This window comes from Python bivittatus, unplaced genomic scaffold, assembly GCF_059951505.1.
Source record: "Python bivittatus isolate LINGU-HERP-01145 unplaced genomic scaffold, Pbiv_v1 ctg000410_np1212, whole genome shotgun sequence".
NCBI classification, from domain to species: Eukaryota; Metazoa; Chordata; class Lepidosauria; order Squamata; family Pythonidae; genus Python; species Python bivittatus.
Window position 1 is genome coordinate 11,236,209 of NW_028277067.1, and position 16,347 is coordinate 11,252,555.

General features: G+C 37.4%; 2 protein-coding genes across 4 annotated transcripts in view; one reads left to right on the forward strand and one right to left on the reverse strand.

Annotated features, from left to right (window-relative positions):
- Nucleotides 1-628, reverse strand: part of CALCOCO2 (calcium binding and coiled-coil domain 2) — a 34,969-nt gene extending 34,341 nt beyond the window's left edge. The window contains exon 1 of one of the 2 annotated variants that reach the window (XM_007428488.3): nucleotides 471-628. The gene's annotated coding sequence lies outside the window, so the exon portion shown is untranslated. The remainder of the gene's footprint in view (nucleotides 1-470) is intronic. The other variant, XM_025166822.2, reaches the window with a different exon arrangement.
- A 6,571-nt stretch (nucleotides 629-7,199) lies between these two features.
- On the forward strand, nucleotides 7,200-15,778 carry ATP5MC1 (ATP synthase membrane subunit c locus 1). Of its 2 annotated transcripts, none has more exons than XM_007428496.4 (5): nucleotides 7,200-7,287; nucleotides 8,802-8,850; nucleotides 12,776-12,853; nucleotides 13,982-14,157; nucleotides 15,555-15,778. In XM_007428496.4, exons 2-5 carry the CDS (start codon nucleotides 8,812-8,814, stop codon nucleotides 15,667-15,669), a joined length of 408 nt encoding a protein of 135 aa, XP_007428558.1. In that variant the 5' UTR covers nucleotides 7,200-7,287; nucleotides 8,802-8,811; the 3' UTR covers nucleotides 15,670-15,778. The 2 variants fall into 2 exon arrangements, with proteins under 2 accessions (XP_007428558.1, XP_007428557.1); XM_007428495.3 differs by having other exon boundaries at nucleotides 7,236-7,374.
- The last annotated feature ends 569 nt before the right edge of the window (nucleotides 15,779-16,347 follow it).

Consider the following 16,347-nt stretch of genomic DNA (forward strand, 5'->3'; position numbering starts at 1 on the left):
GGAACACACGCTTGGATGCATTGTTTCCCGATGCACTCCGGACCATTTCACGTTACAGCAGCAAGTGACAGCCAACGCCCTTTGCTTTCTGAGAGCCAGTACTCGTCGAATCACGTTTCCCAATTAATAATAATAATCATAAGCGGTACAAATCAGAAAAACACACTAATTACAACTATATACTCTAGACGTGTTGGCCTGAAGGGTCGAGATGGAATCCATCTGAAAGGCACCAAGTTGGAGGACTGTCTTAGAAGAACCAGGTGAACAGTCAACCCAGAACACGGCAGCGGACCAGAGAAACAAAATATAAAGCTAGAGTACAATACTGTGACCAGCCCCTTCCTTATACTCCTCCTCCTGTACTTTCTCCCTCTCTACTTTTCTTCGTCATACCCGGTTAGAACATTGCTAACGAAAGGGTTAATTTGTGGCTAGAACCAAACTTTTCTTATTAACTCCCCACTCACCTCTTCGGCGGAGGCTAGCAGGAACCGAAGACCTCCGCACAGCTAACTAGGTGCCTCAAAAAGAATGACGCACTTTTACTTCTCCTTCGGCTATGCCTTCCCGGTTTACGAAGAAAAACGAAACCCCGACGCCCATCGTGGGACGCTACAGCAGAAGGCGTTGCAAAGAATACTGGGAGATGTAGTTCTGTAATAGAATGGGAAAAAAGCTTTCTTCCAGGCATTCTTCGCTGACCTTCCTTCCCGATGTGTGGGACTGCAGCACAACTATAATTCCCTGAGTTAATGGCGATTAGGGTCTAGGACGGGGAAGGCTCGAGGGCCACCTTTTAGCAGATCCTTAATTTTTTGTTTCGGATCAACTGACTGACAGGTGAACCCTGTCAAATCACTAGCTCATTTCAAATGCCAGTGATAAAGGAGACCATTTCCTCAGGGTTTTTCCTTATGAAAAATGCTCAAGCTTGAAGAATGTCATGTAAAAATGTGCTCAGATGCAGGGAAAAAGCTTTAGACTCAATCACTTTCCTTAAAGCATCTCACAAACATTTCAATATACATTTTAATTACTATGGGCAAATTTCAATTCTACCCTCGGAATTAACCAAAGCAAAAAGCAATAAAGAATGAAGTGAAAACTGGTCCTGGGTCTCAGTCTTGTCATTAGAAGTCTGCAATGAGTACCATCCAAGTTGCATGTATTGGGTTGCTACCATAGCATTGTTGGGAAAACAACTCTGCTGCCATTCTCCTGTACAGGTAGTGACTTAAGTTAACTGTTCCACTGGTAAATATCTCCTCCTGCTGGTATCTGAGTGAACTGTCAGATGAGCTTGATGCAAAAAGATCTCTGGACAGGACATATACGGTACAAATAGATGGTACATTTTTCTTCTGGAGTGAGGATCAGCTTTGACCCCATTATGGTCAAAACTTCAGCTGGCAGGCCACATTTGAACAATTAGGCAAGCTCACAAAAATCCAAGAAATTCTATATGCATTTTTGAAGGAGCGTTAGAAAACCATAATGAAAAAATTCCAGCAACTGCAGTGTTTCAAGATACAAGATACATATACACACGAACACACACACATAAAACCCTAACCCATATTTATAGCGTTTTTTCTTTTACTTTGCTAGCAGTAAGACATGCTTGGAAGCTGTTAGGTGATAGGTTTAATTTTGATATGGAATCTCATGAAGACAACTCTGACATAACTCTACTCAAAAATTAGTGGTAAAACTTTTTACTAGAAAGAATGAGCGCAAAAGGGTATAATTACACTAGCTCAATTATTAACGGTTATGTTAAATCTTTTCAGCAGCTGCAAACAGAATTTTCTTTACCATCAATGCAATAATGAAGAAATATATACAGGTAAAACACATTTTGACAGCTCAATATGGACTTGATACTTTAGCAGTTTCTAAAATACCTGATATGTTATTAATACGAAAGAATTCAATTTCAGAATCCAAACCTACTTTTTCCTCCTTTCAAATGTTAAAGGAACAGTTTAAAATATCTATAACAAATATACAAGAAGCTTGGAATAAAGAATTGGAAACTCCAATCCTTTCAAACCAAGGGACTCAAGTTCTGAAGAATACTAAGCTTACGTCCTGTGATTTAAAGTTGAAATTAATCCATCAAAGGATTGTCTTTTGTATCTACTGGACACTATCTAAAATGTTTCATAAACGAGGAACTAATGAATATTTATTTTGGCGTTGCAAGAAATTTAAGGGCATCTTAACTTATACATGATGGTCATGTTCTTCCTTATACCCCTTTTGGAGAAATGTTATACAGCATAGTATGTTGACAGAATTATTGAGAAAACTCTAGTTTTTAAAGATATGAATATTGTACTGAATTATATATTAACTACTTAGAATTTAACATGTTCAGAACAAAGATGGGTTTTCCATACACTAATAATAGCAGAAAGCATAATCCTTAGGAGATGGAAAAATACTATAGTTCCAGATGTAAAAGACTGAATTTCAGGGATGTGTGATTTAGCAGTTTTTAAGAAAATTATATATTCTGTTAATCGGAAAATGTCACATTCTCTCCCCCTTTGGAAAAACATTTGGAAAGGCTCAGTGAACACTGAAAGCTTAGTTTCCCCTTTTAAAGACTTACAAAAGCCGGTGAACTTGAGATATACTTGTAATTATAGGTGGTGGTGGTGTTTTTATGTGTTTCCTTACTGTGTAATTTTTCCCTTTTGTTTTTGTGTGTGGTGAATTGTTTATTTTTATTTTATGTACGTCTGAAAATGGATTAATAAAACTATTAAAACTATTAAAACTATTAAAAATATTGAGAATGTACACACAATCAAAGAAAGTTCATCTGCAGAGGACTGATTTCTGCTTACAAACACATGTACATACAAACACACAAGTAAATAAATCTTTAGAATAAATATTGTATTCGTAACAAGCTGCTCTGCCCCCTCTTTTGAGCAAGAACCCAATTTCCCTCTGTCCTTTGTTTGGTAACAGTTAGCTGTGATACCATGGTCTTTATCTCTGACTGTGTGAGAGCCAATTCTCATAATTATGCTTTCTTCAAGGCACAATTTCCTGGTACTGTCAAAAGGAAAGAAAAGCATGTTCAAACTCAGTCAGCATGATTGGGCTTGCAGCTCCATGGTGAACATTAGTGTGGAATGCAGGAATAGATAATATAGTCAAACATAAAATACTACTTCAGACTAACATAATTTCTAAAAATATACTGAACTATATATATCTGTACTATCTGTAAGACCCTAGGTAGAATTTTTTTTAATTTCAGCCATCTATTCAATCATATCCTCTGAAATATTGTTGACCCATCTTTCAGAAGAGAAATGCAGAAGTCAGTATATCCATAAAACAACTTTTTTTTTTTAAAATCAATTCATATATATTAACAAAGCCATTCCAGGGGAAAAAAAAAACCCCTGCCTGAGAACTTTTCCTTCTAATCCAGAGACACAAGTAACGCCTCCAAAAACTCTAGATTCCACCTGCAAAAGTTGTTATTGGATTGTAATCTTAATGTAGTAGAGGGAAAATTATTACATACATGACTATAAGATATAATGTAAATGAAATGAATCAAGGTTTGGGAGTGCAACCTTCAGCACACAACTCAAAGTTCCACAGCTCAGAAAATTGTGAACTCTGCTCTAATCTCGTGCTTTAAGCATGAGAGTCTGTCTATACTGTCTCAGTGAACAAGGGTAAAGCCCCCTACAGATTTTAAGTGATAATGGCAGCATAGATATATGGTCAATTTAAATATGGTTTACAATAAACCACTGCTTGCTAGCCTCACATAACACACTAGACCATAAAACATGGTTTAAAAACCACACTTGCTGGATTGACACAGTAAGTGGATAAATCACATTTTGAATTAGCATGTGGTCCAAACTCAGAAAATATTTTAATTATTGTAATACAAATCTGTGTAAAATCCATTTATTTTATACTCAGCAGAATGGCTTAGCACTGTTATCAATGCATACTGGTAGAGGATGACCTCATGGTCTGGTCCAAGGGACCCTTCATAAATTATTAGAACCTGACCAATTATTATGTCTGAAAATGAACACTTTAGAAACAGATTATAAATTGTAGGCATATCTTAAGTTTATTATCTCACTGTAAATGCTTGAGGATGTGAACACTTATAGCAGGAGCCTCTTCACTCTTCCCACAAGAAATGACAAAAAGCTATTGTGTTTTCAGTCTTGAGTTGACATAGGCATGGAAAAAAAATCCACTCCACAGAATGACTTTAATATCTTTCCTGGAGCCTTCTCCAAGACACAATTAATATGCTATCTATTCATTCTTGAGGCATTGGAAAATTATACCAGCACAACATTTTGTGTCCCTATACCAATCCCCCCCTTCAAGAGTGAGAGAGAGAGAGAGAGATTTATTCATTTATATTCCACTCATCTTATGATCCTTGCAGGTCCACAACAATTATAACACATAATAGTAAAAAGTCAACTGTAAATTAAAATTGAAATTGAAATTAAGTTCAATGAAAATCACATAGCACAACTTTGACATCACAATCCTCCTCAAAGCCTCCAAATAACTTGGTTTTAACTAGTTTGTGAAAAACTCTGATAGTGTAGCCAAAAAAGCTTTTCTTGCACATGCCCACTGATCACTAAGGTTTGAAACAGTGCTAAGACTCACATGCTCTGGTTTTCTCTGCATTACCAAGAAGCACAGGCTATAGTACTATTTGAAAACTCTATTTCCATAGGCACTGAGTCTTGAAAGAGCTGGACTCTCCCGCTTTAATAGGTAGCCCCCAAGTCTGCTGATCAGCTGATTTTCAGGGTGGGGGCTGCTAGGTAAAGCAGTACAATCAAACTTGACACTTCCTGTAGCCCCCTGGTCAACTGATCAGCAGACTCTGAGAGGTAGTGATACAGCAAAAGAACCTACTTTTTTGATACCTATCATTTCTTGAAACCTACCAGTCAGCTGATCTGCAGACTCCAGGTCATCGGCAGAGGGACAGCTTGATTTAAACAGCCAGACTCTCCAGCTCCCCAAAACAAAATGGCCTTCAAAGATAATGTTCAGGGACTTAAGAAGGGGAATGTTGATTCCAGTCTAAAGTGGCTAGTACTGTAGGTACTTAGTAGATTCCATCCCCTACAGTCATTTGACTACAGTGCATGTCAGATTTTGCACATCTTGGAACTGGCAAATATTACTTTTGGCTTACGGCAATACAGCACTTTAACAATGGAACAGCTAAGAATGACTTAAGGTTGCCTGAGCTCTGAGCTGGAGACAAAATGAAGGCAATATCATGGGGACATAGCAGAAAGAAGAGATTTCCAGGCCATGATTATTCATAATTAAGGATTCTAGGGAAAAAATTGGTAATAACATTCACCGAGGAACAGGGTTTATTAAAGACTAAGAAAATGTTTGATTTTCATTTTGGTCTGGTCTGATACGCAGAGGGAATTTCTGGAGCAAAATTCACAGAAAAGCATGATTAAACAGTCTTGCTGCCAAATTCATCTTACGCAATATCCACAAGTTCCAAATTATCTTGTCTCCCAAAGTAATCCTGCCATCTCCTGTGAATATGAATTTCTTATTCCATAGAGAATTGCAAAAGATTATGATTGCCCCACTCCTGCTAAACTGTCCAACTTACCTTTGAGGACAGATGTAGTTTCTTCTTAGTTAAGTAGTCATTCAGGAATCCACCGTTACAGTAATCGTGAAATAGAGGGTGGGGATGGGATAGCATGCCCTTCATTCTTCCCCATTAAAGTTCCCCTTAGGACATCATACTCAAAAGACTTGTGCCTCTACTTGTCATTCTAGTCATATGTGAATTATTCTGAGAGCTTTGTATTTCATTATGTAAACCATGTCCCATAGCTCAAAATTGCTCACCTGCAAACCTAGAGGTAAATCCCATTCAGTTCTAATAGACATGTATAACATTGTCTAATTAACTGCTTTGTCTTCCATCTCTTTACCTAGTCCCTGAGCTAAATCAACATTCAAGCATCAGTGAACGTTCTGTTGGAAAACACAGAGGCCTAATTCATGCAGCTGTTTGCTGGCTATGCACATCAGACAATATATTAGGATAAAATGTGGTTGGCTAGCCTGTGCCTCAGAATGCTGTACAAACCCAGCCGGTATGATAAGTTTATTGTTCAGTGTGTTGGGTGAACACAGGCAACATAGTTGCTTGGTATGTTGGGCAATCCCAGCTCTTGTAATTTATGAACTATGGTTTTTTTAGTTAAATGTCAACCCAACCAATTTGGTTTATTCAACAAACTTTGGTTAAACAAACCACAGCTCAGATTCTCAACAGGATAATATCTTTATTTTAACAATAAACTACCATTGATCACCTGATAGTTTTATGTAGTCTGTTAACCAATAATCCACTAACAAAGAAATTAAAAGCCAACATCTCTACTGTTATTTTGACCAACACTGACATTAAACATTCCTGAAATATACGCTTACGTTGCCAAGGCTTTAATTGTAAGTATAAAGCTTCTTCGGAGTTTATGGCACCTTCCAATGCTATGATCTCTTGACAACTGTAACTTCTAACGATTTTTGAGAATGGGCTGATAGTGTCAAAGATACAAAACTACAAGTAAACGATTCATATAGAATTTTTTTTTTTTTTGCCCTAACAGTTGTTCACATTCCGCCACCCCTTACACCTCCAGATTTTGCAGACTACAATCTATGGAGGCCCGAGATGGGAAGAATCCGAAAAGCACCAGACTGGGGAAGACCGGCCCTCGACAGAGAAGCAGCAGCGAAATCAAATCCCGCGCAAGCGCCTTACAAGTATACTTGATGGAAACCGAAACTTATCACAGCAACAAAAATGATACAAAAGAGGATGACTATTTCGTACACGGAGTTTCTCGTACACCGCAACGCGTGGGAAGTCCGTTTCCTGTACGTGACTCACCACGTCCCACAGCCCCACACTACCCAGTAACCTCCAACCGCCCAAGCATGAACACGTAACCCACCCCTTCCGTCTTCCCTCCTCTAACGCTTTCTATGGACCTCCCCGAGAGCGTGAGGGAGCTAGCCAATGGGCGAACAGGGAGTCCTTTGGCGCTACCCAATCCTCACTGAGTGAAAACAGGAGCGCGCGGGGCGCAGCCCAATCGAGAGCAGCGAAGGAGGCTGTGTCCCGTCAGCCACCGGGCTGCGGCCGGGTAGCGTTCCTTGCGTCGCGTCAACCAATAGGAGCGGAGGACGCGGTGGTACATTGGCAAGGTGAGCGAGGGCGGGAGGGGCTTGGCTGCGCTGGTTGGAAGAACCGCGACTTTGAGGGTTCGGTGGAGTCTTTCTTTGCTCCAGAAGGTGAGCAGCGCGGCGCCTTGGAGCGGGGCGCAGGCGGCCGTAGGGGCTGCGCCCGGGGGCGGTAGAAGCCGTGCAGGAAGCCGGGGTGCTTGAGGGTGGAGACCGTTGGAAAGTAGTGACAGGGATGTACAGAGACGGCTGCATGGAGGAAGTCAGATAGGACGAAGGCCCCCAGCTGGTATTTGCATTTTTTCCCCACAACAGCGTCTTATTTCTGACCAACTGAGGATACCTTGCCTTAAATCTCTCAGTGCTTCCAGAAGTTGCAGAGGCTCCTCTCTGACGAGTCTCAGAGAATTTCCAACATGAGGCACCTTGCGGTTCCTGAGGTCACCGGTAGAGTTAGGCTACAATCCGTCGGTTCAAGGTGTAATCCTGATGCTAACAGAGAGTAAACTCAATTGAACATAGTGAAATTGGCTTCTGAATTAATATGTATTTGGCTGATGTAGGTGAGAACAAACGAATGAGTGGCTCTACTGTGACTTTCTAAAGGCTATGTATATTGTGCTGTACCATTCTGAGAAACTGGCAAAACAGGTAAAGAATGGGAGTTTAAATGGGAAGATAGAAATGAATGGTATGTCTAAATTTTTTAGATACCTAAATTGAGGTATATATAAAAAAAAAAATATTATGTTGCTATTAGTGATGTATTCTAACATCTGGAAACAGATTAGTTAGAAAGCTACTATTTGAAGCAGAGAAACTGTGAGAAATCAGATTTTGTTATGAGATATCTGTAGCTGTACATTTGTAACTAATTGTGTTGATGTCTCCTAGGAACATCTTCTTTGAATCAGGATTTAATATTTTCCCTATCACTAACAGAGTCTATAACCTCTATAAAAAAGAGAAGGAAAAAAAGTAATTTTCTGTCAAGTAATATAGCTATGATATTCATCTGCTTTTCTGATAAGTTTTTATTATGTTATGGTAACTCTGTTGGGAGAGTCAGTGTGACACAATTAATAGCTGTCACATCTGGTTCTTCCATACCCTTTAATAGGATTCTTTGTTAATACAGGTAGTCCTCATTTAGCGACTGTTTGCAGTTACAACAGTGACAAAAAAGTAACTTTGCATTTATGCCTTCACAGGTCTATAAAGCAAAGGAAAGCTGAAGTAAGATCATAAGCACAGTTGTGGTTTCACTTAGTGACCGCTTTGTTTAACAACCAAGTTGCCAGTCCAAATTGTGGTTGCTAAATGACGACTACCTGTACTGTTTCTTTTAAATCTACCCTGAATTTAATTTTGGATTTATTCTTTGTTAAAACTATATTAGAAATGGAAAGACAAAGATAAAAGAAAAAATGTTCCTTTGGAATGGCAATATTTTGCTACACAGTGGAGGGTTGGGTTTTTTTATTCAGTGACTTTTTTAAGGTATGTGTATCTGATGATAAGTTTTTTCCTTCATTCAGGATAATCAGAATGCAGACTCCAGTAGCTCTTCTGGCTTCACCAGCTCTGGTAAGGAATGTTTGCCTTGTACCTGCCTTAAAGGAAAAGTAATAAATGACTTCATTTCTCTTAAATTATTTAATCCAGCTAATCTATAAGATCAATTATTAATACTCCTACATTACAGAGAAAGTTGAGTGACTTTTTCAAGACCTCACAATGAATGTTGGCATATTGTAAGTTGATCTTTGTTAAATTGGTTTCTGAAGAATTTATTAAAATAGTCTTCCAAAAAATCTGTAAAAATTTTGAACAAACATCTCCGATGTTATTTGTTCATCTGGTACATGCCTCTGTCAGTTATTAGTAACTGATAGATATGTGCAAAATGGACCCTCGTGGAACAATCAGGCTCTGGGCCATCCTGCTAATTTTCCACCCTGAAGTGTCTCAGTTAACCTTCAGAAAAGGCCAGTTTGAGTGTTTCAAGGGTGGTTTATCCATTTACAGAAGTAGTTAGAGTAGTATAGAAAATGGTTTCTGATTCCAGACAAGTTTGGAAGCAGCATGTATTTGGAGTACTACAATTTACTTCCTCTTCTTGAATAGCCCATTTCCAAAAATGCACAAATTATCCCTGGAATTCCTGGATTGGAGGTACAAGGAAAACAACAAACTGTTCCGGAACCAAATTGTTTCAACATGGTTTGTTTTCCACATCTCTTATGACTGACCAATTATCTTATAATTTAGAAAAGAAAGAACAAAGTGCCCTTGCCTGATTGCCTTGAAGTGATGTGTACTTGGTAGGAGGAAAAGGCAATTAACTGCATAATTACGTCTGTTCTAAAATATGTGCCCTGGCTATTTAAAACATTGCATTTTTATTTATTTATGTATTTATTATTGACAAAACTGTTTTGAAGTGAAAATATACAGCTACTGTATATACGGTATTTACAATATTTGCCATTTTCCCACAGTTAAAATAGTAAGTAATGTACTTTATTATGGTCCTAGACTAGAATATAACTAAAGGTATAAGCAATAAAGAAAATAACACCCATAACTTAACCTTAACCCATCTTATAAATCACCCCCATTTGATGAGGATTCAGTGTTCTAATGAATCCTTTTGCCAAAAAGCAGAACTTTTCAAATGTATGTGTTACTTTGGTGACTCTGTCTGCCGGTAGATAGTTTAAATAACATTCATCAAGGTGACCTAATCATTTTTTTTAAAAAATAAGGGCTGATTTAATCTAGTTTGAAAATATGAATAAAACTCACAGGGTAAGAAAACATGTCCAATTGATTCAGCCCCCCCTCCCCCGCTTTGAATGAATGTATTCTTTAGGGAGCTGAGATGATGATGGTCTAAAATAATTATCTGGACAATTTTTATGATAAAGAGTTCTTAAAAATAATAATGACTACAGAATCCCTATGTATTTATAAAGGAATTATGCAGCCTAGCTTATTTTATCAGTTTAATTTGCAGGTGTGCTTACAGTTGGTTTTGTTTCTGTATTTAAAATAGGAATGGACAATGTGCGGCTTGATTTGTTGAATTCCAATATCCATCAGCTGAACTGGTATAGCTATTAGTGAAGGATGTTGGCAGTTATAATCTAGCATCATTGAAAGTCTGCATATTGCCCATCCGTGTTTTAGGACTATAAAAATATCTATAAGCTATTGCCTGAAGATAGACAAAGAAATTTATCATCCAGATATAGGTTGGAGTTAAAAATAATTCTGTATTGGTAAATGCAGTAATTCTGGGTGCTGATGTTTGATATTTTATTATGTTTATCTAGAAACTGCACTGGAAACATTTGTTCATGGTGGTCTACAAATTATACAAAATATAAGAGTATAAACAATGTTTTGCAAAATTTAATATAATTTATTTGTGCAAAGTGGTCTGGATTGTACCCAGTGATGCTGCTGTACCTAATGTTTCTTAATATTAACCTGCAGTTTTCAGTTATCAGAGATTATAATGTGCTAAAATATGGGATAATCTTAGTATGTTTCATATGGGAGAATCAAAGAATTTTTTCTGTATTTATGGATGGAAATTCATTATTTCTAACCACATAGGCTTGTAAAACAGCTATTTAGTATAGACATTTGAAGTTTTAAGTTTTGCATTTTGTAATATAGAGTATGTACATACCTACGTATACTATTCTCTTTTGTGGTAGCCAAAGTGATGAAAGCACAGAGAAAGATTTAGAAATAGTAAGTCAAAGAAATTAAAGTCATGAATTAAGAGAAGAGACCAATGCCATTCATTATACCTCTCCATATCTTTCTATGTTTGCAAACCATCATGTCTATATACCACTTCATACATTGCATTTTGTTCTTTAAACTTCTTACCTCTTTCTTTTTCTACTCCCCCATTTTTACTGCATTCAATTTTCTTTTATGCTTCTCCTGACATATATGTATCTGAAACAAACAGACCCTTATAGTCACTATCCTCTTTCATCCTTGGGTATTTGTATGGCACAATCACTTTTTTGCTGTACTCTCATATTTTGTTTCTCTCATCCAGTCAGGTCACAGATATAACAAATTTCCATCCAGAATGACTTTTAACCTGGGTCACGTTCATTTAGAATATAGCACATTTTTTCCCCAAAATTTATCTCTGATTCTTCCATTTTTACTAACCATTGCAGCATGATGTGCAGTTATCACCAGTGCATGGATTTCTACTTGCCTATATATTCACAACAGCCTAGGTGACCTAGAGAGCCAGTTTGGTGTAATGATTAAGGTCCTGGCCCAGAAACCAGGAGACTGTTCTCAAAAAAACACAACATAGCTGACAAAATTGTTTCAATATCCTGATGCAGTTCCTCAAAGATATCTCTAAATACCATTTTAAATTACTTGTCTTATGATGTCTTCAATCTTAAAAACAATTTCTCTTTAAAACGATTCTTTGTAATTTCAGAGTCTTAATATTCAAAGTCCAATTTCCTACACTTTCTGAGCCCTTAATTTAAAACTTTCTATAGCCAAAACCTTGTTTTGCTTTTTGCTGTTTATTTTAAGTTCTTAAAATTTATAAAAATAAATCTTCATACTCTTATATTAAGTATTGAAGGCACTTACTGGCTATTTCCAGCCTTGTCAGTTTGCAGGTGTCTAACTTCTTTGAAATAGTTAATAGGCAATTAGAAGGCAGTTAGCAAGGGAAGTGTACAAACTTAGTGTCTTTTTGTGGCTTGAGCAAGGCTCCATTTGTGGCTTGAGCAATTGTGGAGAATTCCCAGTCTCCCAATTTCCCCTTTCACCTGAGGTCACTGCCTTGTGGTCTCTCTGTGAGGAAGAGGAACAATTTTAGGAAGAGAAACATCTTGGGCAGTTTCTCAGTCTCTCTCTTTTATCCAGAGAGGTTTATAGGAGCCAATACGTTAATCGGCTCCTTATAAAAGTCCACAGATGTTGGCTCCGCTTTACATGGAGCTGTCTTCAGTCTGCCATCTTCCCCAGGATGCCAGATTAGGCCATCTTCATTCAGAATTACTCCATTTTTTCTTTTTCTTTTAGTTTCACAGATTACAATATGCCTATTTTCATTTCATTCCCTTTATCATTTACTGTTCTTACATTCTAAGTCACACTCTTTCATGTGCTTTGTTCATCCACAGGTGGGCCTTAGATTCTGACTCTGCCGCCTACCATGTCTTTGGTCAATTAAGTCTTTTACATAATACTTTTTAGTAAGAAAAGATTAGGTTAGTTTTATGTGGGCTACATGCAGTGTTCTCTGCATATACAGTAAGACATATGCTGGTCAGATAATGTTTTTCAAGTATTTCAAGCTACATATGTAATGTAAAGGATTTTAAATAGATGGATTGGAAGAAGATCCAACAATCCTGAAAAGTTATTGTAGGTTTTAATAGACAGTTCAAACTACTGTATAGATCCTTGTACAGTTGGATATAAACTGATGTATTTTTCTCTCTAGTTCCGCTGTTGTTCTCGAATTCTAACTAGGCCAGCTTCCCTATCTTTATTGAGCAGGCCAGAGACTCAGACTGTGCAGGTAAGTATAAACAATAATTGTTAGTATTATACATCACATTCTGAAAGTATGGAAATGGGCTATTTGATCCTTGGATCTATAGGATACCACAGGCCTCTTTTTATAGTATTTCTGCAAACTGGGAGCATGAGAAGAACTGTATTTATATATTCCACAACTTACACACATCAATGTTGGCCTCCTCAAAAGGGAGGCAATGTCACTATAGGAAACTATTCTTTCCATATAGTCAGGAGTGTTTAATGTTACTGACGTAGTACTGGAAAGAAGAAGGTGCCCATCCTGATGTTGCAATTTTTCCCCCCAGCTTTTTCAGCTGTTACAGCACTGAAAATTGAAAAGGTATCCTAATGGCCATCTTCTCAGCTGGTCTCTCTTTCCTCTCACTATCAGTATAAAATTACTTTGAATTAGATGGGACATGAATTTAAACTTTCAAGGACCATTTAAAAAAATATTTATTCATTCAGTTTTGATGCTGCCTGACTCCAATTGACTCTGTAGTTATTATTCTTGTTTAATTGCTTTCCTGGAGTTTCCTCTTAAACTTAAAGATGGCACAATAAGGATTTCTTATATGTATAAATAGTACAAGTGTATCTATATAGTACTGAGGCTTTCAGAATCTGCATATTTGTAGTTTTGTGGTGGCTGTCATCTTTAAACAGGCACAGATGAGGTCAGGATTTTCTAAGATTTTCAGTAGGGAGTTTGACTAGTAGAAAGTTAACCTTTGTTTTTGTTCTACTCTGTGATCCAGCAGTAACTCTGAGTTGGCTTTCTGTGTTGTATTATTATGGACCTCCAGTACTTAGAAACTTTGAGGAGCCTTTAGTTCTCCAGATGCTGTTGAACACCAAGCTCTATCAAAACTTACTATTATTTGTGCTGGCTGGGAATGATGGGAGTTAGAGGCCAACTCCATCATGAAGGTTATATTTTACCTTTGGCTAAAAGTTTGGCAAGCCATTAACCTTGTTGCTGTTTCCTTACCCCTCACATCTTTCCTGGATATGTCCTAAGACATTATTAGGTAACAGCTGGATTATGAGTTTTTGAATAAGGAAAACTGTATGGAACTTTCAGGTGTTTGGCTCAAACTGTGCTAATTATTTGCTCATTTCACAGCCTTTTGACTTTTCCACCCGTCAGCTGACCCATCGGGAATTCCAAACCAGTGCTGTCTCCCGTGATATTGATACAGCTGCTAAGTTCATTGGTGCTGGTGCTGCTACGGTGGGAGTAGCTGGCTCAGGAGCTGGGATTGGAACAGTGTTTGGCAGCTTAATCATTGGTTATGCCAGGTAAATTAACATGGAAAAACTACTTATATGAAGTAAGAAACTATTTTAGGACCTTTATCCACAAATAAACCCATCTTCTAAGAATCAAATTTTGCTGACAGTTGAGAGATACTAGAAGAGAGTACTGGATTCTGAATGGAATTTTGTTATCAAATGTCTTGCTGATGACATACAAATATCATTCCCAGATCTATTGATTATATTAAATCAATTTTTTTTGAGGTCGGTAACCAGCACAAAATGAATATAAGAGTAGGCCTAAAAATGAGAATAAAATAATTAAAATAAGTAACACTGGGTAAGTATGAATCAGTAAAACTAAAAAAAATTGTAAAGGTAAAAAACCAAAATTTATAGCCACACAGAACCTGGCTACATTATGTGTTGTCTCAGGGTTGGTTTCAGATAGCAGAAACTGTACATACTGTCAGGTAGTAAATCCTGAAATACTATTCAGAAGTGGATTAATTAGGGCTGTGCAAGGTTCCCTGTAAAATTGAGAATAGAAGAGGGCATGCTCAATAGATTCTACCTGCCCTGACTCATAGCAGTATACTTGTAATGGTGGTGATATCTTCTTGTATATCTTCCAGCACTTCTGAAAGGAAAGTGCTGCATCAGATTAGGGTGAAAGCTGTTCTCTGTCTCAGGCCATCAAATTGCTGGAGAAATGCCTCTAATATGATGTATCCGCTGATTAAGAGACGCACTTTCTGGGAAATCATAAAAGCAGTTCCAAAGCATCCAAGGCATACCTTGTCTTAAACATGTGCTTTTGCCACCTGGGGCATTGCCTCTTCTTTCACAAAATAATTATCTTTTTGTTCTATTGCTATTTTCTTCAGTCTATATAGCATTGAAGTGTACCTTTCTCTGAGTTGCTACTTATGCCATCTAGATGCATACATTTTAGTGAGGAAGGGGGAATATTATACATGCATGTGTTCTTATACCTTTGAAACAAAAAGTTTGTCTTTTTTGAAAACAGATAAAGCATTTTGCATTTAGGAACATCTTTTACTGACTTTTTAATTAATGTGGATACTGAGATCATATTCAGGTTTCAGTTGAAGTGGTCCTTATTCTAAGAAAGATAATTCCAGCTTCATTCCCATATCTCCCATTCACTCTAGGCACAAGGACACCAGGAGAAAAGCTAAAATATGTCATATGCTGGCAAAACAAACAGGTTTCCATGGATATATAGCCTTCATTTAGATAGGAACAGAATTATGCAAGCATTCCTAACATTTTAAATGAGTTACAGTCAAGTACCTATGATCTATGCTGCTTAACTTTTCAGTGTCCATAATGGATTGGGAAACGTGTAACATTTTATTCTGGAGAATCCAATAGGAGTTTATGTTACAGGCTTTTCTTTTGTTTTCCACCTACAGGAACCCATCCCTCAAGCAGCAGCTGTTTTCTTACGCTATCCTCGGTTTTGCCCTTTCAGAAGCCATGGGGCTCTTCTGTTTGATGGTGGCATTCCTCATTTTATTTGCCATGTAAAAAGCTTTGGAACCACCCTGCAGCTGCTGTCCTCTCAGTTTAAGCCTGCTTCCCTCACTGGGGTGTTAGAAATCTAAACAAACTTTAAATAAAATACAATTCAAGTTTTTTTGGTTTTTGTCTTTCATCATTCTTTCTTTACGCTTCAAATGTTAGGAGATTTATGCTTGATGGATAATTAGAATAGAAATCTCTATCCCACTAAGTGTCCCACTAAAATAATATGCTGTACCATCTCCATCCTAGTTTCTTCTTACCTCATTGTTTACTGCTCTGCCAATGTGTAAAAACCTCAGGATATTTCAAGCATCTAACAAAATGGATTTTAGTCCACAAAGTCATAATAAAAGGGAATCTGTAGAAAATTGGTATTAAAAGGTGTATAATGAGGTCTGCAACAAGGTGTTGCAACATAGTTTGGCCTCAGATGAAAAGAGTGCCAGTCAATATTTGCAGACTCCATCATCAGATAAACTTTTCTGATCCACTTCTCTTCTAGAGGAGTTGGTTATTTCTTGCAACCGACACATTTAATTTAAATAAAGTTTATGAAAGTTCAAGCCATAAAAATCTGTTTCTTTTCCATCTGATATTTGCTGTTTGGTTCTAGTGGGGCAACATTTTATCAGCTCTAACCAAAACAAGTGCAAAGGGTTGCAGAACATTCTGAATACCGCA